Consider the following 23167-nt stretch of genomic DNA (forward strand, 5'->3'; position numbering starts at 1 on the left):
TTTTTCTAGGTCTACAAAGGCACAGTGCAGCTTCCTTCTCGGAAGGAAGCGCGTGGGAATAGGAAGCACCTTCTCGACCAACATTTTGAAATTAAATACTGCATTTGTAGAACTCTTTCTAGGCATGAAACCACAGTTCTGCTCACAAAGGCTGACCATCTTCTCACAACTTAATATCATATCTCTGGTATGAACAAGTCAGGCAGTGCAAAAGTAGGAATTCAAAGCCTGGCATGTAAAGTTGGACAAATATGATGGCCGCTAGACTACAGAAAGTAAGTAGGGAACAGCAAGACAGGAAGAAGCAGCTTCATTCAAATGGATGTGTGTTCGTACCAACAGCGGTCACACAGCAAAGAAGAAACTGAGTCACACACACACAATTGTTAGCATGACTCTTCCTATTGAAGCCCGCAGTATCCGCTCGCTTAGGTGGCTGGTATATGGCTTTATTTTTAATACTGTTGTGCCTGCTAGCTTTACTCTTTAGCATGTGGGTTCCCGTCAACCCTGTTGTGTCCTTGTTTTCTTGTGTTATGAGAGAAGTGTTTTTTTTTTTAATTCACTTACTAAAAAATATAAAAGAATAAACTGTTGACAAAAATGTTCCAGATTGTTGACTGTTTTTTTTTATTCCCTTTCTATATAATTAATTCAGAGATAATGACTTCAAATGTATATAATAGCAATAATAAACCTTAACGGTGTAAAAAAAACTGTTATGACAGTTAATTTTTGGTTAAAAAAAAAAAAAAGGTGGAATCATGTTTACTGGTGATCCTCTTGTTTTTTAATGTGTAACAATAAATATGTCTGCATTCTGTCTCTCATAGTTGAATTGTACGCAGCCTCACGCTGGATCAAAATGATCTTCCTGCGATAAAAATGCAAAGGTATTCATTGTTAAATTGTTAAAAGTTTTTCCTTCCTGTTTCCCCCCTTGATGTTGCAGTGTCTCCTTCCTACACTGAGTGGGAGGTGAAGTACAGATCCATGAGACTCTGCACACTGACAGGATTCAGTGCAGAGATAAGCTGCACCTTCAACTACCCGTCATATTCAGACAGATTGCCAAAAAGATCGAATGAGTTACACAGGACACTGTGGTTCACTGAGCAGAGAGACGGCCCACCAGTGGACCTGACAACAGAGCCTGAGTACGCAGGCCGGGTGAAGAATCAGTGTGGATACAAGCGGTGCACTCTGACAATCTCCAACCTGAGAGAGAGCGACGCTGCCACCTACACATTCAGGTTCATCACTGACCTGGATAATTACACCGGATCCCCCGGGGTCACTCTGGAAGTCAAGAGTAAGACCCCAGCAGCAACGTTTCTCCGACTAGACGTTTCCATCACACACAAATTTCAAACAAAAAAGAAAAAAAATATTCCTTTTGTGTGAAGTTAGATTTGAATGAAATATCTTTCCTGTCTTTCGTCCCTCCAGGCCTCAGGATCGAAAAACACAGTTATTACATGTCATGTGTCAACGACTGTGAGATGACTGGACCTACATATAGCTGGTTTAGAAATGGAGGGAAAATTAAAGGAGAAAGTGATTATTATCATTATTATTCCAAAGAAACTTCTGCAAACAGTGTGTCTTGTGCCATACAAGGATACGAGCGCCATCCCTCCCCTGCAGTGTGTGAGTCCCCTCTTTGTTAGCATCTCTCTTCTATTATTCTGATCTCTTTGTGACTCTGCTTGGAAATGTTCTCTCTCAGGTGTGAAGGGTTCTGTGTGCAACATGGTGACCTACACCCACAGAGACATCTGCGCCCCCAAGGGCTCGGCCGTGGACATCTCCTGCAGCTACACCGGTCCAGGGACAGTTTCGTCCACGTTCTGGTTCCGCACTGAAGGGAAGGATCGGAGGCCTCCCTCACAGCCTGAAGACATCAGGAAAAAGGAAAACTACATCGGACGTGTTGAGGTGGACGGTTCAGGGAACGGACGCTCCACACTGAGAATCAGCAACCTGAGCGAGAGCGATTCAGCAGAGTATCACTTCAGACTTGAGGGGACAGGCTTTCTATGGAAGAACGAGTTACCTGCGACAACGCTGACCGTTACAGGTGCTGAAGAACTTTCACCGCTTCCAGACTTTGGTTCACAGCAAAGGTCGAACTCAGATTTCAACTGTATTCTGAGAGGAACATCCTCTCCCTCATAACTCTTCTCCTTCTCTTCACCATCTTCAACATACCACACTGTCGTCTGCGTGGAGGCAAACATCCGGCCGAAGCCCATCGCTTTAGAAAGCATCGGCTGCTTCTTTACGATGACATTATTCCCCGCTCTCTCTTTGGTATCCAGCTCTGCAGGTTCAGGTCAGGAGGACAAACAACCATAAGAACATGGTGGAAGTGGAGCTGTTGTGTCACAGCAGCTGCAGCTCAGTGGGTCGTTTTTCCTACATCTGGATGCTGAACGGAAGTGAGATCCCCTCCCAGAAGAAGGATCACCTGAAGCTCTGGCTGAGTCCCGCAGATTTTGTCTCCTGTGCTTTGGAAGGACATCTTCAGCACCCATCTCCGCCGCTGTGTGAGTTTTCCTTCATTCTTATTGGAAAACCAAACAACCTGAAGAGTCCAGCCTGAAGCCGTCATCCTGCCGTCCACTTGCAGGGGAAAGTTAAACATGCTGACTTGTAACTGCATGTCTTTTGTTTCCACATCTTCACCCCCAGATGCTCCGGATGTCCCCCGGGTGTCGTTCAGTGCTGCTGACATCCTGGAGGGCAGCTCAGTGACTCTGACCTGCCTTAGCGCTCTGGGGGAGACAGTGAAGTACCTCTGGTACAAGATTGGAAGGGAAAACACCACGGTGGGCGCAGAAAGACAACTCCTCCTCAGTCCAGTTCGGAGCTCAGACTCCGGGAAGTATTACTGCACCGTTGAAAATGTGCCGGGGTTGAAGTCGTCTGAGGCCGTCCACATCGATGTGAAATGTGAGTCGAAGCGGTCATTTGAAAAACAAAGCCTGCTTTACTTTGTTCAGCAATACACTTCTACTTGAAGGCAGTTCAGAGGTCTGTTTCAGACAATGACTAACATGGTGCCGGTGGAGGAGCTGGGGATGATGTACATTCTAAGAAGGAACAAGAAGAGGCACGTGGACGGAGAAGTCTTCTCCCTTGTTCTCCAGGCACCATATTGTCGTCTTCTTCTTCTTCTTCTCCTTCTCCGTTCCTGTCGCTGTTTGTACTTGAACATACTGTGCAAAACTCCCCCTACAATTTCTGGTGGTACTGCTATGTTTGCTGGAACGTGCAGGATTCCACAGGAAATGAACGCATATAATGGATAGATGGTGAATAATGATGATGGAACAGCTGCCTGACTATGTTTGGTGCTTTTTGTGGTTGGAGACAGAAATCTAGATTGCCTTCTCACAGTTGTCCATCCCTGTGGCACCCGATCCCTTTCCGGACATCTCCTGCAGATCCCCCCAAGCCTCCCTTGCTGTCGCGGAGGCCAGCAGGTGACATAGTGGAGGGCAGCAACTTGAACCTGAGCTGCAGCACTGATGCTAACCCAGTGGCTAACTACACCTGGTACAAGGACAACCAAACACTGCTCCAAACGCAAGATGGAGGTCATCATTTCCGCTCCATCCGAGCAGAGGACAGAGGGATCTACCACTGCCGGTCTGAGAACACGTACGGACGAACCACCTCCAACGCTCTGCTCGTCAATGTGCAGTGTAAGTGCAATCATAAGTGTGAGTCCGTGTTTCACTGCTAGCTTGGGTTTAGGACCACCAGCCAAAGTGTGTGCTGAAAGAGACGGATGTTGAAACCAACATCAATTCTCCGGGCCTCTGTTAGGTTTGATCACTGTGTCGCCCGTCGTCGACGGACCAGAATCCGCAGAGTAAACATTCGGGTCGTCCTCTGCTGATTCCAGCGAGGAGACTGACGGAGGGTTCGGCAGATGGGACGCTCCTCGTGCAGAACTCGTTCCTGCTCGGCAATATGGAATAACCTTCTTTGACAAACGTTCTCTCCCAGACGCTCCAAGGCTCCCCGTGGTGTCGATAAGCCCGGCGAACACCGTGATGGAGGGCAGCTCAGTCAACCTGAGCTGCAACAGTGATGCAAACCCAGAAGCCACGTACGTCTGGCAGAAGGAGAACAACGTTTCTCTTCTAGCCGCCGGACGGCTCCTCACCATCACTGAGGTTCTAGTTGAAGACAGTGGGAACTACAGCTGTCAGGTGGAGAACACAAGAGGGCGCCACCAGGCTACCGTACATCTCCTTGTCAAGGCCAGTAAGTTGTGGCTGTTTGACGTCGTCTCTCTTCATCTTTGTCTGTGAAGAGTTCGGGAGGAACAGTCCAGTTGTCAGTGATCCGAAATGTCCTTTCGGTGTCTCTCCATTTCCCAGATTCAATGAAAGCGGTGGCAGGCGGATCAATCGCTGCACTTTTCTTTCTGGTCCTGGTTTTGCTCCTGGTCACCCTGTTTCTCAGGTAAGTGCCTCAAGGTTGACACCCAAAGACTTTCCCTTGAGTTTAACATGAGTACTCAAGATCTGGTCTTTCCTGCCTCCCAGTAAAAAGATGTTCTTCAAACAACCGTCTGGGCATCAAGTGGAACCGGACGGGGAAGCAGAGGTGAGGAACCAGATCTTCCTCAAACCTCCTTGACCAGCAGACTGAAGCCCCTCCGTCTCCTCAGGAACACCAGTACCAGAACTCCTCGGCCGGAGCAGGAGCAACGGCAGCAGGGCCGGACGGTAACCTTGCACACTCCACTGTGACCTTCAAGAAAAGCCATGAAGAACCCGTCTACTCCAACGTCCTTCGAACCAAAGGCCTCGGCCTGAGCGGTGAGGATGAAGAGAAGGAAAGGGATGAGGATTACATGGAGTACAGTGTTATCAAATATCCAGGGTGAGTCCTGGAGATTCTCCCAGGACCCCCTCTGTTGGCGAGAGCCTGCTTTTCATTGGTGGTTGCTACGGTAACGCCGACAGCTTTTAGAACGCAGACCTTCCCCCTCATGTCGTAAGTGCGCCGCTGCTGTGCGATAAAGGCCAAAGTCTGTCGGGCCATGGAGGGTTTGTCACAACCAGGGACTTTGTCTAAAACTGTAAGATCTTTTACTTTTGACACTTCCATGAAGCTCTTGCAGGACATTGTTAATCCCCTGCATGAAACCTGCGAGCAGTAGGCGGGTCCTCCGAGCAGCGTCCGGGGAGCAGCCGTGGATTCGCTGCCTTGCTCACCGACTCTCCGGCAGGCCAGAAGAAGAACGGGAATCCACCCATTCAACTGCTTTCTTTGTTGCTCCTTCCTACAACCCATCCATCATCTACGCTTATCCTGCCCTCACTATTTTAAAATAAAGAGCATTTCAAACTCACTGAACAAGTGACTAATGTGTCACTTACTTCCTACTTCAGCCCATCAATGAATTATTATTAACATCCATCCATCTTCCCTCGTTTAGCCGGAATCAGGTGGCAGGGGCAGCAGCCGGAGCAGTGAGGCCAAGACCTCCCTCTCCCCCGCCATATGGTCCAGCTCCTTTTGGGGACCCCAAGACGTTCCCAGGCCAGCCTGGAGACATGGTCTCTCCAGTGTGTCCTGGCTCTTCCCCAAGATGGACATGCCTGGAAAACCTCCCCTGCGAGGTGTCCAGGAGTCCCCGCATCTGACTCCTCTCCTCTACTTCGAGCTCCTCCCAGATGACCCAACTTCTCACCCCGTCTCTAAGGGAGAGTCTGGCCACCCTGCGGAGGAAAGTCCCTTCGTCCGCTTCTTTCATCTCGTTCTTTAGGTCACCACCCACAGCTCGTGACCATAGGTGAGGGTGGGAATGTAGATCGACCAGTAAATTGAGAGCTTCGCCTTTTGGCTCAGCTCCCTCTTCACCACGACAGACCGGTACAGAGTCCGCATTGCTGCAGACGTCGCACCGATCCACCGATCCATCCCTCACTCGTGAACAAGACCCCTACGTACCTGAACTCCCCCACTTGGGGCAGTACCTCTTCCCCAACCACGCAATGCAGCAGAGGCGTGTCAGCCAGGACAGCCCTACCCCATCCAGAGCCTTGAGGAACACAGGGCGGACCTCATCCACCCCCTGGGCCCTGCTGCAGAAGAGCTTTTGACCACTTCAGCCCCTGAAATAGGTGTGTCCGCTCCAGAGTGCCTCAGCTTGGAAGCATTCCTACCACCGATCTACAACGTCTTGAGTTGAGGTCAGCAGTGCCCCGCTCCCACTGTACGCAGTGTTGACAGAGCACTGTTTCCCCCTCCTGAGCCGCCAGATGGTGGACCAGAATCTCCTCGACGCCCACCAGAAGTTGTTATCCACGGTCTCCCCAAACTCCTCCCATGCTCGAGTTTTGCATCGGCAACCACCGAAACCACATCCCGCTCGGCCTGCCGGAAAGGCCGGATAGAACTTCAAGTTTGACGGCATCCCTCACCGCCGGAGTCCACCAGCGGGTTTGAGGGTTGCCACCCCGACAGGCGCCGACCACCTTTCGGCCACAGCTCCGGTCTGAAGCACAGAACATGGACCATTCTGGCTCAATGTCCCCCGCCTCCCTCGGGATGTGGTTGTGGTTCTACCAGAGGTGTGAGTTGAAACTCCTTTTGACTGGGTACTCTGCTAGACGAGCCAGCTCACCACCAGGTGATGATCAGTTGACAGCGCCGCCCCTCTCTTCACCCGAGTGTCCAGGACACGCCACCGCAAGTCCAACGATTCGGTCCGGCTACCGCCTGGCTCACGCTGCGCCCCTCGACCCTTCCTGTGGGTGGTGAGCCATCATTATCATCGACATCTTGTCGAAATCTACTTATCGCGGCAACTGAATTTAAGGGGGTTGTTAGTCGCAGGATTGCAACTAGCTAATGACACCCCATGAACATAACAACCCCCTTTGACCGAGTTTCTGGCCATCAACTCGTCCATTTCCGTAACAAGCTACCATAACCTAGACCCGCCCAAAACAAGTATATTCAGAAACTTCAGAGGCCTCTGTGATGAGGGCTGACACGCCTGCAAGTGAAGAAATTCAAGTCCAGTTGCCCCGATAAGAAGATTTCAACAAGAGTTCACCTCGAGCCGGGTGACTGAGAACCTCCAGTCATCACCAACATCAAGAGAAGGACAAGAAGGTCTTCTAAGTCCCAGTTTGGATTGTCCGACCGTGTTTCCTCCAACCAGCTGTCAGTACAAACCTGATAAGGGTTTCAGTGAAGCCTCCTTAAATTATTTCACTGAAGGTACCTTCTCAGATTCCTGCCACACCTGTTAGACATTGAATATGAAACAAAGTCCAAGAACGGCTAGTAGGTAGCAGTGCTTCCCTTCCTCACCTCTAATAAGGTGGAATTGTGCAGCGTTCAGGGAACAAACCTTAGGATAGGAGATAGCACCTCCACATCTGCTGTTTGATGAATGTTCTGGAGGAAAATGACTACATTTAGCAAACTTCCTAAAACTTCTGCAGTAACTTAATATGACCATGAGGGAGAAACAAAGCAGTGTCCACAGCAGGATCACTGAGGAGTGGCTTTTTATGCTCAAAGACTCAAAGTCAGTGTTTAAATACCAAAACATCACATTTATTCACAAAATACTTCCATGACAAGCAATGCAGAAGGAGGAATTGAAAACCTAGTGTGTAAAACTGGACCGCACAGTTTTGAACACTGTTCATACAAATAGAGATCTCACAGACACTAACTAAACTAACTACAATGTAAATAAACAGTGCAGGAAATCACTCACCTGTGGATATTAAGATGTTTACTAGATGTTTACTGTCCACTGGACTCAGGAGATGGACATATACATGTGTGATCAGGTGACCAGATCCAGCCAATCAGCGAGCAGCTGCTCATCTCCTGATTCCAGACGCAGGTGAGTCTAGCCAATCATCTGGCGCCATCTAGTGGCGAGACTTGGCTACGACAGCTGATTGGCTCCGAGGTGCTCCAGATATATGGCTTTATTTCTACCACAGTCGAGCTTCACTCTTTAGCTTGCAGCTTTCTAGCAACCCTGTTGTGTCCCTTAGCTTAGTGCGTTAGCATGAAACCTTCTGTTACAAGAGTTAAAATGAAATACACAAAAGGTAATAAATCAATAAAAGAGTGTTTCCTCCCCGTCGGGGAATCGAACGCCGTATTTTTCCGCATGACAGGTGAAGATACTGTCCAGTAAACTAACATAGAGACACATTGGCAGACTGTAAAAATCTCAAAAGATAACTTTTAACAGTTTGTTCCTCACTGACCCTTGTCCCTTCCAACTGCCTGCAACCTGTAAATAAAACGAGCATCCACTTCTTCAGTCTCTATGAATGTTAGCGGTTTAATGAATTCACTAAAACCTTAAAATATCCATCTTCATTCGGTCGTGGATTCGACACACCTGAGCCAATCTGCCTCCTGAAATGAATCTTGCAAAGCTAAAAAGACCAAATCCTTGGATGCAACTTATCAATATATCTGGGAAATGCTTCCCTCTTCATCTCCATGACAAACATTGCAGAATTAGGAATTTAAAGGCCAGCCTGTAACCTTTGGCATGTTAGGAGAAAAGATTCAAGAGATTCAAAGCATTGATTGTCGTAGTGTAGAAACGGGTTTTCCTGCAAAGTGAAATTCCTACTTTGCTGTCCGCAGTGCATCTGGATATGAATTAATGAGAAACAATGATCACCTTTTGCAGCCTCGCTGTTTCGCGGATCTTTTAATGCTTATTTTTTACAGTAGACCAACAATCTCCGGGCCTTGTCTCTGTACAACTTGCCAAATTTAAGTTTGCAAATTTTCTCCATGATGAGGACGAAACGTTCCGCGCCGGCAAAGGCACCCGATGACGCGCCCAAATTTAAGAGGAAGTTGTTAACTATCCCAGAAAAAGAGAAACTTGTGGACATGCTGAATGAAGGTAGCAGGTATGCGGCTGGAGGGCGTCGTTACCGAATAAATGAATCTTCCGTTTGTTACATAAAATAACGAGGACGACAGCGGCGATAAGTTTTAACAAGGATGCAACAAGGGTTGTGAGCGTCCGCAACGAGACCACGGCAAGGATGGAGTCGGCTTTAGCTTCATGACGGCGGGAAAAACAACATTATACTGGATGCAAATGTTATCGACAGGGTTTGAAGTGTTTTAGATGAACGTCGGAATATATGTGTCTGATATTAATAAGATGGAATCGACGTTGTTTGGTCATTAAAGAAGTAAACAAAGAGTGTTTCCTCCTCGTCGAGGAGTGTTTCGCAGACAGGTGGAGATACTGTCCACGATACGAACGTGAGATGAAGATGATCTGAGAAGATCCAGCTGACCAGGATTCTCCTTTTAGTAGTAAATTGAGAAATCATGAGAGGCATCCGGCAGGTTTCCGTAGTGTAGTGGTTATCACGTTCGCCTCACACGCGAAAGGTCCTCGGTTCGAAACCGGGCGGAAACATTTTAAACTGTAACCAGGAGAATTTGGCATTTATTTTGGTCCCTTTTTGGATCATCTGACTGAGTTTCCTCCACAAGTCAGAAGAAGAGGAGCACTCACCTGTGGATATTAAGACTTTTCCTCTCAGGCTTCCCAGTCCGCTGGGCACAGGTGTGCGATCATGTGACCACGTCCGGCCAATCAGCGAGCAGCTGCTCGTCTCCTCATTCCAGGAGCAGGTGAGTCGAGTTTGCAGCAGGAGGAAGAACCAGGCGTTTCAGCCAATCTTCTGGCTTCATCTCCAGCTCTGGGGTGTTTTCTCACCTCTGCTGGACACCAGTGGAATTACAGCTCCAAGCTCATCCTGAATGACCAACAAGTATCCAGCTTTGTATGCAGACCCCCATGAAGAACAAAATCACTGGACCCAACTTTCTTTTGCCTGGACATCAGGAAGGGCCAAGGAGGCTGGGTTCGGTTTGAACCGGATGGTAACCGGAGCAGGGGACCTCAGGGATCTGATCCTCGGCTGCAGAACCTGACTCTTGTCAGTCCAGTCCAGTTTATTGTCCAAGTGGACACCCAGGTACTTATAACTGTCCACAATGTCCACCTCTGTACCCCTGATGGTGACAGGGGTCGGATGGGTCCTCTGTTTCCTGTAATCCACCACCAGCTCCTTTGTCTTAGACACGTTGAGCTGCAGGTGGTTCAGTCCACACCACTCCACAAACCTGTCCACCACGCTCCTGTACTCTTCCTCCTGGCCTCCGTTGATGCAGCCCACGATGGCAGAGTCATCTGAGAATTTCTGCAGGTGGCAGGACTGCGAGGAGAACCTGAAGTCTGAGGTGTAGAGCGTGAACAGGAAGGGAGACAGGGGTTCAACCCGGTGGAAGAGGGGGTAGCCTGCCTCTGCCTTCAGGTGGGGAGATTGGTTTTGACTGTCGTTTTTAGAAATGCACCCAAAAACAGTTCAGTCTCCCAGTCTGGACTTCCCAGTCCACTGGGCACAGGTGTGCGATCATGTGACCACATCCGGCCAATCGGCGAGCAGCTGCTCGTCTCCTCATTCCAGGAGCAGGTGAGTCGTGTTTGCAGCAGGAAGGAGAACCAGGCGTTTCAGCCAATCTTCTGGCTTCATCTCCTGGCGAGGCTTTGCAATGACACTTGTTTGGTTCCAAGGTGCTCCGTATGTCTTTGCCCGTCGCAAAATATGGCGAGAAAAATATAAATCGGACATAGAATTCTTCCCATAAAGTGTGAGGTGTTTCCAATGTGCTCTGAAAAAAAAAAAAAAAAAACAAATTCCAACGTTATCACTATTGCAATAAAACCAATATGCTTAAACACCCTGGATTTCGGGAACAGCCTGCGGACGTATTAGAAGACAGACTGTTCTGTCTGGTGAATTAAAAAGAGGTTGATCAGAAAAAACACTTTTTTCTGGATAAAAGTGTTCACCACCACCATTTCCATCCATTTTGTAAAATCTACCACCATCTGTCCCTCTGCATTCCTATACTGGATACCAAATCTGCCCATCACTTCTTCATCCCCTCTATTGCCTTCACCAATTGAAGTCTGCACCAATGACCACTCTCTCATTTCTGGGAATATTCTGCATCACTTCATCCAACTCTTTCATGAACTTCTCCTTCTCTTCAGATTCACATCCCACCTGTGGTTCATAGCCACTTCCAACACTGAGCAGCACACCTTCAATTTCCAGTTTCAGACTCATAAGTCTATCTGACCTTCTTTTCACCTCGAGGACGTTCCTCGAGGTGAAACTCCTCCTTCAAGATAACTCCTACTCCATTTCTCTTCTTCTCAGTACCATAATAGTACAACTTAAAGCTGCTCCTAAGCTTCTAGCCTTACTACCTTTCCACCTGGTCTCCTGGACACACAGTATGTCCATCTTCCTTCTCTGCATCATGTCCACCAACTCTCTACCTTTTCCTGTCATAGTCCAGATATTCAAAGTCCCTCCTCTCAGTCCCAGAATCTTGCCTTTCCTCTTCTCTCTCTGCTTCTGATGCTCATGTCAAAGTCAAACCAAATGGCTCCATTAGTTCATCAGGATGTATTTCGAGTTGTTTACATGGAGAAACATATGAGCTGGAGATGATGAGTTTCCTCTCCGTCGGGGAAGCAAACTCCGCTCCTCCACGTAACAGGCAGAGATACTGTCCACTATGCTGTGGACAGTATGTGCAGTGGAATTACAGCTCCAAGCTCATCCTGACTTCTGTGCTGGTCACCGATTGTCCACAACTAACACCATGGTCAGGAATGAAGGCGTCCATATTTGCACTTGGAACCAAGACACCTGAGGCCACGGTTCTTCGATCGACCTTGTGGTCGTGTTGTCGGACTTGAGGCTGCATATCCTGGACACTCAGTGAAGGGTAGGGCGGAGCTGATAACACTAGCTGTTGTTGTCCAATCATCTAGAAGCTCACCCTGACCACCTGGAGCCTTTCTCTACTCCTCCCTGAAAACCATGCAACACTCCTCCCTTTTCAGCTTCCACCACTTTGTCCTCTTCATCTTCCTTGTCACCAGAGTCATCCTACAAACCACCATCCTCACCAACAACTATGTTGGAGTCACTGATCTATTTCAGGTCACCTCGTCTATACAAGATGTAGTCTACCAACTGTTAAAAAATGGGCGAGATTCACGCGCGGGAACCCATCACGTGATGGCAAAAGTGCACCCAACTTTGTATTTTTCCACTAACACCCCCAATGCACTAGCAATGACGAATCCCAGAAGGCCTGGAGGCCCAGTTCATGACACGGCCTGGTACCTAGTTGACCTCTTCCAAAGGCTGTGAAAAACAACTCCATATGAGGAAGAAACCTCGACCATCCAGATAGTGGTATAAATCACGGCCACTCCCTGAGGTCGGGGCTGAAATCTCCTCATCTGCACATCCGACTGGACGCACCTCAGCGGACGTCTAGAGAGGGTGAACGATCCCCTCGGGGTGACGTTCATTTCGGCCCGGGAATTCACGTAAGAGTATTTCTTGACCTCTAATAAACCATGTTAGAGAGAGATCCTAATTCGTGCCGGTCTAAGTTGAAGCCTGTAAAGAGGAGACCGAGGTTATCGCAAGAAATAACACAGACAAGTGACTATTCTTTTGAGCTCTGCAGAGGGGGAGACTCAGCGCTCTTTGGAGGCAAGATCCAGAGAATCCCACCGAGTTCCTCCTTGCTCGGCCTTTTATCGTGTGAATGTGTATCGGTGGTGTTGACAAGATCATATACAGGGAGAGGGTGATTCCTGTTTCCATTCAGGGGGGTAAGTTCCTTATCAGGGGGTAGGTTGCCATTTGCTTTGCAGTCATTTGGCAGACGCTTTCATCCGTCGGGTCTGCACTGCTATCATCGCCATCTGGACAAAGGCTGCGGAAGCCATTTTAGCAATCATGCTTCTCGAACACGGAATAATGCACATAGTGAACAAACAAAACAGGATAAGAATCACAATTACAGGTGTAAGGCATTTTAAAATTATTTGTGACCAAGTTCCGTTTACAATCCCTCCAAGAGGGTCAAACTGTGGAAATGGTGTTAAAGTATCACTGTCCTCTTTACCCTCCGGCTGGTTCTTCACCATTTTGAGATGGTCCTTCTTTCTCCTCAGACTTGTCATCGTTTGTCTCTGCCTTCTCCTGCTGGGTCGGGTTCTCTTGTTTTGTCGGCTCATCCTGGATCCCTCCAAGCTAGACGGCTCGGGATCCGGTGGTTTCTTCACTGACACAGCCGATGCCTTGAGACGAGTAAGACTATCCTTCTTGCTCCCCTTTGTAGTCAGCCTTCCCCACCAGCCAGTGTCGGTGGGATCCACAGGGAGTACCTTACAGTGGGATTGATGAGTCCAAGTGGATCCTTCCGCAATTTTCACTGCGGTCGGTGTGGTTAGAAGAACTTGGAACGATCCTTCCCGGCGTGCTGAACTCCATTAGCTTCTCTTTATGACTTTCACAAAGATCCAATCACCAACTCGGACCTTCACCTGTGGAGCAGTTTGAGATTCGGGCAGATCATTTGTGTCTGTTACATCTCGTTATCTTTGTGTTTTTCCATTTTTTCTACCATGTATTCCACTATGGAGTCTTCTGTGAGGGCCGTCTCTAGGTCTGGATGTGTAATCAGTAACTTGAATGGTCGACCATGTATTATTTCAAAAGGATATTGTGGATCTGGAAACCCTCCTTTCTTTGGCCTTAAGTTTGCTTGAGCATTATGTTTAATGCATGTTATACATTGTGCACAAAAATGTCCTAAATAGTAATTTAGGTTAATTGTATAGAAGTGTTGTGATATAAGTACCCCCATCCCTCCTGTTGACACATGGCAAAGCCCATGAGTAAAAATAAGAGCTGCTGTTTTAGATAATGATTTCGGTAGGATGGGTTTTTCATTTATCACCAAAATTCCACTGAGGTCTGTTGCTCCTCTCTTGAGCCAGGATGGTCTTTCAGCAGCTGATGCATTCTCCTGAGCATCCTTTAGTACGTCACTGTCAATTAATGATGGTGTGGAAGGTGTTTGTTTTGCTGCTTTCTTTGCTATTTTGTCAGCGAAGGTGACCAGTGGCCTGTTTTACCACAATGCCAGCATGTGTCCTCTTTCTGTCTATTTTGTTTTTTCTCACTTCCACTTGGATATTTAAATCTTCCTCTACTTCCTGTCTGGGGTCTTTGTTCTCTACGATTTCCTTGAAACATGACCAAATCTTCGTCATCATCATCTTCCATTACATAAACTGATGTTTCTTTTGTTGTTTGTAATTTCTCCGCATGTCTTGCATATGCCATAACACTTTCTACTGTTGCTGTTTCCCAATCGATCAGACGTTTCTTTACCCATGTACTTATTTTTGGATCATATCCTCTTAGCAGACCAAGCTTCAGGTGTTGTTGGTAGGGAGAGTCATTCAGCTCATTGAATTCTAATCCGCTATGGTTTCTAAATTTTCCTTCATACCGGAAATGAAACCGTGGAACGGTTTCTCCTGTTTCTTGTTTGCATGCTGCTAACTGTGCATGGGATGCAGTGGTCACATGCAGTGGTCTTGCTCTGTTTAATACTGCTTGTACAGCAGCCAGATAATCTCCAGCCATAGGACCATCTGTTGGATGTTGAAAGATGTCTTGTTGGAGATTTCTTCCTGTGTAATCACCTCTACGTCTTGCCCAGTTTAATTGAAAAACAAGTTTGAATATTTGTTCTAACTCCAATCCATTCAATCTATATGATTCAGCGAACTGGAAAACTGCATCTTGGAATGGTCCCCCAGCCACCCTCTGGTTTAGGCAGAGCTGCTGCAGCTTCTTTTGCCTCAGTATGTGACCACGGTCTGTGCACATACATGTGGGGGTGATCCGCATCGTGCGGATTTGGAACTTGTATCATAGGATACATTCCAGCCTCATCTACATTATAGCTTTTGTTAAGGTTCTTTCTCCGTGTGTTGTGTGGATGTGTTGGTTTTTCATTTAATTGTTCTTGCTCATTTTTGTGTATGTCCTCATATGCTGGCAGCTTCTTAAGATCAGGGTATAATGGCTCTGGAACCCCTCCCACTGCACCTTGTGGCATCTCCTGTGGCGGGAGTTGCTGCAGCACAGCTTTGACGACTGTTTCATTATCCTCCTTCTGTACAAACATAGTTTCTTTGCTCTGATCTTTAATTTGTTCTTTTTTCTTGTTTTGTATACTTTGTGTTCGTATAGTGGCTTGGTCTATCCAGTTTTCAACTTTTCTTACTTCGTCAAGTTTTTTGTTGCTGTTTTTCTCGTTTTTGCATTTTTCATGTTCATCCATAAGTTTGTCTCGTATTATTTTTAATGATGCCAATCTTAATTTTTCATCCCAATTTGTATTTTTTTTTCCATTTTCTTACATATTGTACATTATCTGGATCCAATCCGTGCATGTATTTCACATCCCCTTCCAGGTCTTGTTCATTTTTACGACTGGAAGAGTTTCCCATTTTACACTACAGGTTGTTGTGGTTAACGATCAGTCACAATGTTCACAGAGATCATCGACTGTCAAGCTTCTACAGAACCTGGTGTTCTGCGGACACAGCCGTCACTGCAAACCAACTTTCTCAATTTTAACCACAACCAAAAAAAAAACAAAAAAAAAAATCAAACTTACTTCAGAGACTGACTCTAATCAGTATAAAAATCTCTTTGAAGTAACAACACACACACACACACCCCAGTGCACTCTACTATACTTTCTTTAAGCGGACAAAAGTATAAACCGTATCTACTTTCTTTTAATGGACAAAAGTATAAACCGTATCTACTTTCTTTTAATGGACAAAAGTATAAACCGTATCTACTTTCTTTTAATGGACAAAAGCATAAACCATATCTACTTTCTTTAGCGGAAAGAAGTATAAACCATACTCAGTCTGATAATTTGGTGTTTCCTCCTCGGCCTCCTCGGTCCGTTCAGATCCCGTCAATCCAGCGATGGCAGGTGTGAGGAGGAAGTTCTAACCACCGGCCAGGTAGAGAATTCACTCTCCGGGTCTTTGTCTCAGATCACTAGATCTGGCCGTCGACGGGCTTCGGCGTGTCCTCCTCCACCGGCCACTTGTTGGATGCGTTGGGATCCGGGTCACGGCGCCAAGTTTTGTTAGAGAGAGATCCTAATTCGTGCCGGTCTAAGTTGAAGCCTGTAAAGAGGAGACCGAGGTTATCGCAAGAAATAACACAGACAAGTGACTATTCTTTTGAGCTCTGCAGAGGGGGAGACTCAGCGCTCTTTGGAGGCAAGATCCAGAGAATCCCACCCAGTTCCTCCTTGCTCGGCCTTTTATCGTGTGAATGTGTATCGGTGGTGTTGACAAGATCATATACAGGGAGAGGGTGATTCCTGTTTCCATTCAGGGGGGTAGGTTCCTTAAAATGGGGTAGGTTGCCATTTGCTTTGCAGTCATTTGGCAGACGCTTTCATCCGACGCGACATACAGTGGAGGTGCTGAGGATTGAACCCGGGACCTCATGCTTGCGCTCTACCACTGAGCTGCAACACCTTCATGCTTACTTGAATATACAATCATGGGTGCAGGTTCTGTTTGAGGACAAAGGCCATTTGTGCTCACACGTCTGGCTGTCTTCATGTGAGTAGTGGAAATAACATCGCTATGAATATAGAGAGAAAACTCTAACAACATCAAATCAGTTATTTCTTTGTGCTCAATCCTGAACGATTCAGTGTCAAATATAGAGTATCAAAGTTAAGGCTATAAAGTGTTCGTATCAAGTGTTATAATTTACCTCATTTACACTGAAACGAAAGAAAAACCTGGACTCGGCGTTACTATCCTGAGGTCTTCTGGACTTCCTCCTACAGCACCGTAGGTTCTCTCAGATCCTGTTGGATGCTATTTTTAGGTCTACAAAGACGCAATGCGGTTTCCTCTGACCTTCTCTGTACATCTCGACCAGCATTTTAAAATGAATTACCGCATCGCTTGAAGTCTTTGCGGTCATGAAACCACACTTCTGCTCACAAAGGCTGACTTCTGCTCAGTTTCCCCCTTTCTCTGTATGAACTTCCTCATTCCACCACCAAGTCTCCTTATCTACTTTCCTCCCAGATGACACACCAAGTACTCTTCTACAGGTCTCCCTGATCCCATGAGCTATAGTTGTAGAATCATCTGGAAGCTCTCCTTGATCACCCAGAGCCTTTCTCAACTCCTCCCTGAAAACCAAACGCCACTCCTCCCTTTTCAGCTTCCACCACTTTGTCCTCTTTTCCATCCTTTTTGCAAAGTCGACCACCATCTGTCCCTCTGCGTTCCTCTCCTGGAGGCCGAACCTGCCCATCACACCTCCATCACCTCTTATTTCCTGCACCAACATGTCCACTGAGGTCTGCACCACTGACCCCACTCACCTTCATCGCTTCATGGGACTCAATCCAGGAATTCTCCTCCTCTAAGTCACCTCCCACCAGTGGTTCATAGCCACTAACAGCCCTGAGCATCACAACTTCAATTTCCAGCTTCAGACTCACCAATTCATCTGACACTCTTTGCTTCTGCAGAACATTCCTCAAACTCCTCCTTCAAGATAACTCCTACCCCGTTTATCTTTCCATGTATACGACGCCAGTACAACTCCAAATCTGCACCGAAATTTCCTGTTCGGCTCGACGTTTTCTCCTCTCACCTCAACGGCAACCCCAGCAGTGTCCCCTCCGCCCCTCAACGCCTACAGTGGGGCAAAAAAGGATAATCGTGCAAGTTCTCCCACCAAAAAAGATGATAGAGGCCTGTCATTTTCATCATAGGTTCACATCAATATGAGACAGAGAGCGAAAAAAATCAAGAAAATCATATTGTCTGATTTTTAAAGAATGTATTTACAAATGATGCTGGAAAATAAGTATTTGGTCACCGACAAACAAGCAAGATTTCTGGCTCTCACAGACCTGGAACTTCTTTTGGAAGAGGCGCCTTAGTCCTCCACATGTTACCCTGTATTAATGGCACCTGTTTGAACTGGTTATCAGAATAAAAGACACCTGTTTACAACCTCAGTCCCGCTCCAAACTCCACTATGGTCCAGAACAAAAAGAAACAAAACGGTTGACCTGCACCAGCTGGGAAGACTGACTCTGACTCAAAGCCTGCAGTGCAAGACATGTATCCCTGCTTAGGACAGTACATGTCCAGACCCGTCTGAAGTTTGCTGGAGAGCATTTGGATGATCCCGAAGAGGGCTGAGAGAATGTCCTACGGTCATATGAAACCAAAATAGAAGTTTCTGGTCAAAACTCAACTTGTCGTGTTTGGAGGGGAAAGAATGCTGAGTTGTATCCAAATAACACCATACCTACTGTGAAGCACGGCGGTGGAAACATCACGCGTTGGGGACGGTTTTCTGCAAAGGGACCAGGACGACGGATCCGTGTAAAGGAAAGAAGAAGCATCTCAAGGTCCTGGAGCGTCCTAGGAGGGAGTTGAAAATCCGTTGCCCGGCGACAGCCCCGAAACATCACTGCTCCAGAGGAGATCTGGGACAAAATACCAGCGACAGTGTGTGAAAACCTTGTGAAGACAATGTTTGACTTCTGTCATTGCAAACAAAGGGTACACAAGAAAGTACCACATGCTTATTTTCCACCATCATTTGCAAATAAATTCTTTAAAAATCAGACAGTGATTTTCTTGATATATTTTTTTTTTTTTTGCATTCTGTCTCTCATAGTTGAATTGTACCGATGATGAAAATGACAGGCCTCGCTCATCTTTTTCAGAGGGTTTTCTTGAGACTGTTTCTCAGCCGGTGTGAGATGATGTCGCACATTTTTATCTTGTTCAATTCTCCTCAAAGGAGTTTACATTGGAAAGAGGAAGGAAGTTGAATTAAATGCAGCGTTGCCACCACCCCACCCTCAAACACACACTGAAGACACTTCTTTCTCTCAGATTCTTCCAGGCTAATATGAGACTGGTGTCTCTGGGTCATCTGCCGGAGCGGCGATGAGTCCGACCGAAGCGCTGAGTGGACTCGTGGTCCTGCTCCTGTCCCTCCAAGGTACCGAACTTCTCCTTTCTATTTCGTGAAGCATCACACGGCGACTGACGGAAATCGCGACAGAGATGCACCTTTGTATCTGGATACCGTCCTGTTATTTCTACATTCGCCGTTTGTTTTTTGAGGAGATTTCAAGGATCGCCAAAGTGTAGAAAGTCGCCAGAGAACCGCCGAGAGTCCTCTCTCTTCAGATAACTCGGTGTTCCCGTCCCAGTTGGAGCCTGAGGTTCTGCCGCCGTCATTTCTGACCGAGCGTGCTCCTCGCCCATGCTCCTGAAGACACTTCTCGCGTCTTGAAGATTTTCCGTTCGGTCCAGTTCTAACAGACCTTTGAGAGTTTTTCGGCTTGAACATAGCGAACCATCTCGGCTCGGTCCGACCCAAAGCTCGATTTCCCCGTCTCGTGTCGGCACGTTTGAACCGAAGGGACTCAGTCAGGCGGCAGACGAGCGTCACGCAGCCTCACGCTGGATCAAAATGATCTTCCTGCGATAAAAATGCAAAGGTATTCATTGTTAAATTGTGAAAAGTTTTTCCTTCCTGTTTCCCCCCTTGATGTTGCAGTGTCTCCTTCCTACACTGAGTGGGAGGTGAAGTACAGATCCATGAGACTCTGCAAACTGACAGGATTCAGTGCAGAGATAAGATGCACCTTCAACTACCCGTCATATTCAGACAGATTGCCAAATAGCAGGAATGAGTTACGCAGGACACTGTGGTTCACTGAGCAGAGAGACGGCCAACCAGTGGACCTGACAACAGAGCCTGAGTACGCAGGCCGGGTGAAGAATCAGTGTGGATACAAGCGGTGCACTCTGACAATCTCCAACCTGAGAGAGAGCGACGCTGCCACCTACACATTCAGAATCATCACTGACCTGGATAATTACACCGGATCCCCCGGGGTCACTCTGGAAGTCAAGAGTAAGACCCCAGCAGCAACGTTTCTCCGACTGGACGTTTCCATCACACACAAATTTCAAACAAAAAAAGAAAAAAATATTCCTTTTGTGTGAAGTTAGATTTGAATGAAATATCTTTCCTGTCTTTCGTCCCTCCAGGCCTCAGGATCGAAAAAGACAGTTATGACATGAGATGTGTCGACGACTGTGGAACGACGAGGATTGCATATAGCTGGTTTAGAAATGGAGGGGAAATTGAAGGAGAAAGAAAAAATAATTATTATTATTATTCCAAAGAAACTTCTGCAAACAGTGTGTCTTGTGCCATACAAGGATACGAGCGCCATCCCTCCCCTGCAGTGTGTGAGTCCCCTCTTTGTTAGCATCTCTCTTCTATTATTCTGATCTCTTTGTGACTCTGCTTGGAAATGTTCTCTCTCAGGTGTGAAGGGTTCTGTGTGCAACATGGTGACCTACACCCACAGAGACATCTGCGCCCCCAAGGGCTCGGCCGTGGACATCTCCTGCAGCTACACCAGTCCAGGGACAGTTTCGTCCACGTTCTGGTTCCGCACTGAAGGGAAGGATCGGAGGCCTCCCTCACAGCCTGAAGACATCAGGAAAAAGGCAAACTACATCGGACGTGTTGAGGTGGACGGTTCAGGGAACGGACGCTCCACACTGAGAATCAGCGACCTGAGCGAGAGCGATTCAGCAGAGTATCACTTCAGACTTGAGGGGACAGGCTTTCAGTGGAAGAACGAGTTACCTGCGACAACGCTGACCGTTACAGGTGCTGAAGAACTTTCACCGCTTCCAGACTTTGGTTCACAGCAAAGGTCGAACTCAGATTTCAACTGTATTCTGAGAGGAACATCCTCTCCCTCATAACTCTTCTCCTTCTCTTCACCATCTTCAACATACCACACTGTCGTCCGCGTGGAGGCAAACATCCGGCCGAAGCCCATCGCTTTAGAAAGCATCGGCTGCTTCTTTACGATGACATTATTCCCCGCTCTCTCTTTGGTATCCAGCTCTGCAGGTTCAGGTCAGGAGGACAAACAACTATAAGAACATGGTGGAAGTGGAGATGTTGTGTCACAGCAGCTGCAGCTCAGTGGGTCCTTTTTCCTACATCTGGATGCTGAACGGAAGTGAGATCCCCTCCCAGAAGAAGGATCACCTGAAGGTCCATTTGAGTCCCGCAGAGTTTGTCTCCTGTGCTTTGGAAGGACATCTTCAGCACCCATCTCCGCCGCTGTGTGAGTGTTCCTTCATTCTTATTGGAAAACCAAACAACCTGAAGAGTCCAGCCTGAAGCCGTCATCCTGCCGTCCACTTGCAGGGGAAAGTTAAACATGCTGACTTGTAACTGCATGTCTTTTGTTTCCACATCTTCACCCCCAGATGCTCTGGATGTCCCCCGGGTGTCGTTCAGGGCTGCTGACATCCTGGAGGGCAGCTCAGTGCCTCTGACCTGCCTTAGCGCTCTGGGGGAGACAGTGAAGTACCTCTGGTACAAGATTGGAAGGGAAAACACCACGGTGGGCGCAGAAAGACAACTCCTCCTCAGTCCAGTTCGGAGCTCAGACTCCGGGAAGTATTACTGCACCGTTGAAAATGTGCTGGGGTCGAAGTCGTCTGAGGCCGTCCACATCGATGTGAAATGTGAGTCAGAGAGGTTATTTGAAAAACAAAGCCTGCTTTATGTTGGTCAGCAATACACTTCCACTTGAGGGCAGTTCAGAGGTCCGTTTCAGACAATGACTAACATGGTGCCGGTGGAGGAGCTGGGGATGATGTACATTCTAAGAAAGAACTAGAAGAGGCACGTGGACGGAGAAGTCTTCTCCCTTGTTTTACGGGGGGAATCATGTCGTGTTCATCGTCATTTTCATTTCCGTTCCTGCCGCTGGTTGTACGTTCACATACAGTGCAAAACTCCCTCCAGGACTTCTGGTAGTTCTGGTGGCTGCAACATGTAGGATTACACAGGAAATGAACGCAGATGACAGACAGAAGGCTCTGTCTGAATACCGATTTAATGTAGACCATCAATGACATTTAACCGGCAACCAAACAATAAAGGACCAGTAAGTCATGGCTGTGTGACCAACTTTCTCTTCATCTTTATCTGTGAAGTCCAGTTGAAAAGTCGGTAAAGTTCGTTCGTCAGCAATCTGAACGTCCTTTCGGTGTCTCTCCACTTCCCAGATTCAGTGAAAGCAGTGCCAGGAGTACGGGTCGCTGCCCTATTTTTTATGGTCCTGAATTCGGTCCTGGTGTTCCTGTTTCTCAGGTAAGTGGCTCAAGGTTGACACCCAAAGGCTTTCCCTTGAGTTTAACATGAGTACTCTGCGGTCTTTCCCGCTTCTCAAAAAACAGAAGGTTCTCCAAACAACCGCCTGGGCATCGAGTGGAACGGACGGGGGAGCAGAGGTGAGGAACCAGATCTTCGGGTCGATCCAGGTTCGACGATATGTCAGGGGTCATCATGAACCTCAAACCTCCTTGATACCAGGAACACCAGTACCAGAACTCCTCGGCCGGAGCAGGAGCAACGTCAGCGGGAGCCGGACGGTGACCTTGCACACTCCACTGTGACCTTCAAGAAAAGCCATGAAGAACCCGTCTACTCCAACGCCCATTGAGCCAAAGGCCTCGGCCTGAGCGGTGAGGATGAAGAGAAGGAAAGAGATGAATGTTATCAAATCTCCAGGGTGAGTCCTGGAGATTCTCTGTTGCCGAGACCCTGCTTTTCATCGGTGGTTGCTATGGTAACGCCGGCAGCTTTCAGAACGCCGACCTTCCCACTCATGTTGTAATAATGTCTGTGCAATAAAGGCCAAAGTCTGACTTGGACTAAAACTGTAGGCTCTTTTATTTTTGTACAGTTCCATGAAGCACTTGTGGGACAGTATTGATTCATTTCATCCAAATGAAAAATATCAACCTGTGTTATTTTATTTTCCTTTTGTTTTTGTTTTTTTTGGGGGGTACATTTCCTGTCAGTGGTTAGAACCTCCTCCCGCCTCTCCCGTTCCTTACTGACAACTAACTAAATAACTAGCTGGTTACCAGTCCATCACACAAGTGATAGTAAAGTGTCCCCACAAACTGAGAGGAGAATTCGTCTTATCTCGAGTCAACGTTCATCATCGACCTATGAACTCCTCAGAGAAAAACAGCAAGAAAAGGAAGAAGCAGCTTCATTCAACTGGATGTGTGTTCGTA

General features: G+C 47.4%; 3 protein-coding genes across 11 annotated transcripts in view; 2 read left to right on the top strand and 1 right to left on the bottom strand.

The window, feature by feature from the left end:
• LOC147228530 (cytokine receptor common subunit beta-like) overlaps nucleotides 1-23167 on the bottom strand; it is a 176375-nt gene that overhangs the window by 25903 nt on the left and 127305 nt on the right. For 4 of the 9 annotated variants that reach the window (XM_086156634.1, XM_086156638.1, XM_086156636.1 and 1 more), the window contains exon 2: nucleotides 18327-18507. The gene's annotated coding sequence lies outside the window, so the exon portion shown is untranslated. Of the gene's footprint in view, nucleotides 1-18326; nucleotides 18730-19909; nucleotides 20089-21116; nucleotides 21262-23167 lie in introns of those variants that run through there. The other 5 variants (XM_086156633.1, XM_086156640.1, XM_086156632.1 and 2 more) reach the window with 3 other exon arrangements.
• Nucleotides 2547-4794, top strand: LOC147228535 (B-cell receptor CD22-like). The gene is made up of 4 exons (XM_086156464.1): nucleotides 2547-2955; nucleotides 3450-3710; nucleotides 4018-4278; nucleotides 4395-4794. Exons 1-4 carry the CDS (start codon nucleotides 2646-2648, stop codon nucleotides 4481-4483), a joined length of 921 nt encoding a protein of 306 aa, XP_086012590.1. The 5' UTR covers nucleotides 2547-2645; the 3' UTR covers nucleotides 4484-4794.
• LOC147228536 (sialic acid-binding Ig-like lectin 12) lies at nucleotides 18977-22584 on the top strand. The gene is made up of 7 exons (XM_086156136.1): nucleotides 18977-19031; nucleotides 19596-19955; nucleotides 20376-20726; nucleotides 21236-21601; nucleotides 22148-22232; nucleotides 22319-22372; nucleotides 22455-22584. Exons 1-7 carry the CDS (start codon nucleotides 18977-18979, stop codon nucleotides 22582-22584), a joined length of 1401 nt encoding a protein of 466 aa, XP_086012262.1.

The sequence above is a fragment of the Fistularia commersonii genome, chromosome 12 (genome assembly GCF_037954325.1).
Source record: "Fistularia commersonii isolate RoL2024-O1a breed Wild chromosome 12, RoL_Fcom_v1.0, whole genome shotgun sequence".
NCBI classification, from domain to species: Eukaryota; Metazoa; Chordata; class Actinopteri; order Syngnathiformes; family Fistulariidae; genus Fistularia; species Fistularia commersonii.

Bases quoted from the DNA above. Each gene is read 5' to 3' on its own strand.
- LOC147228536 (XM_086156136.1), top strand. From the start codon at position 18,977: ATGAGTCCGACCGAAGCGCTGAGTGGACTCGTGGTCCTGCTCCTGTCC. The intron at 20,727-21,235 runs GTGCTGAAGAAC...ACCAAACAACCT, and splicing joins GACAACGCTGACCGTTACAG to GAAGAGTCCAGCCTGAAGCC. The intron at 21,602-22,147 runs GTGAGTCAGAGA...TCCACTTCCCAG, and splicing joins CGTCCACATCGATGTGAAAT to ATTCAGTGAAAGCAGTGCCA.
- LOC147228535 (XM_086156464.1), top strand. From the start codon at position 2,646: ATGCTGACTTGTAACTGCATGTCTTTTGTTTCCACATCTTCACCCCCA. The intron at 2,956-3,449 runs GTGAGTCGAAGC...CATCTCCTGCAG, and splicing joins CGTCCACATCGATGTGAAAT to ATCCCCCCAAGCCTCCCTTG. The intron at 3,711-4,017 runs GTAAGTGCAATC...GTTCTCTCCCAG, and splicing joins TCTGCTCGTCAATGTGCAGT to ACGCTCCAAGGCTCCCCGTG.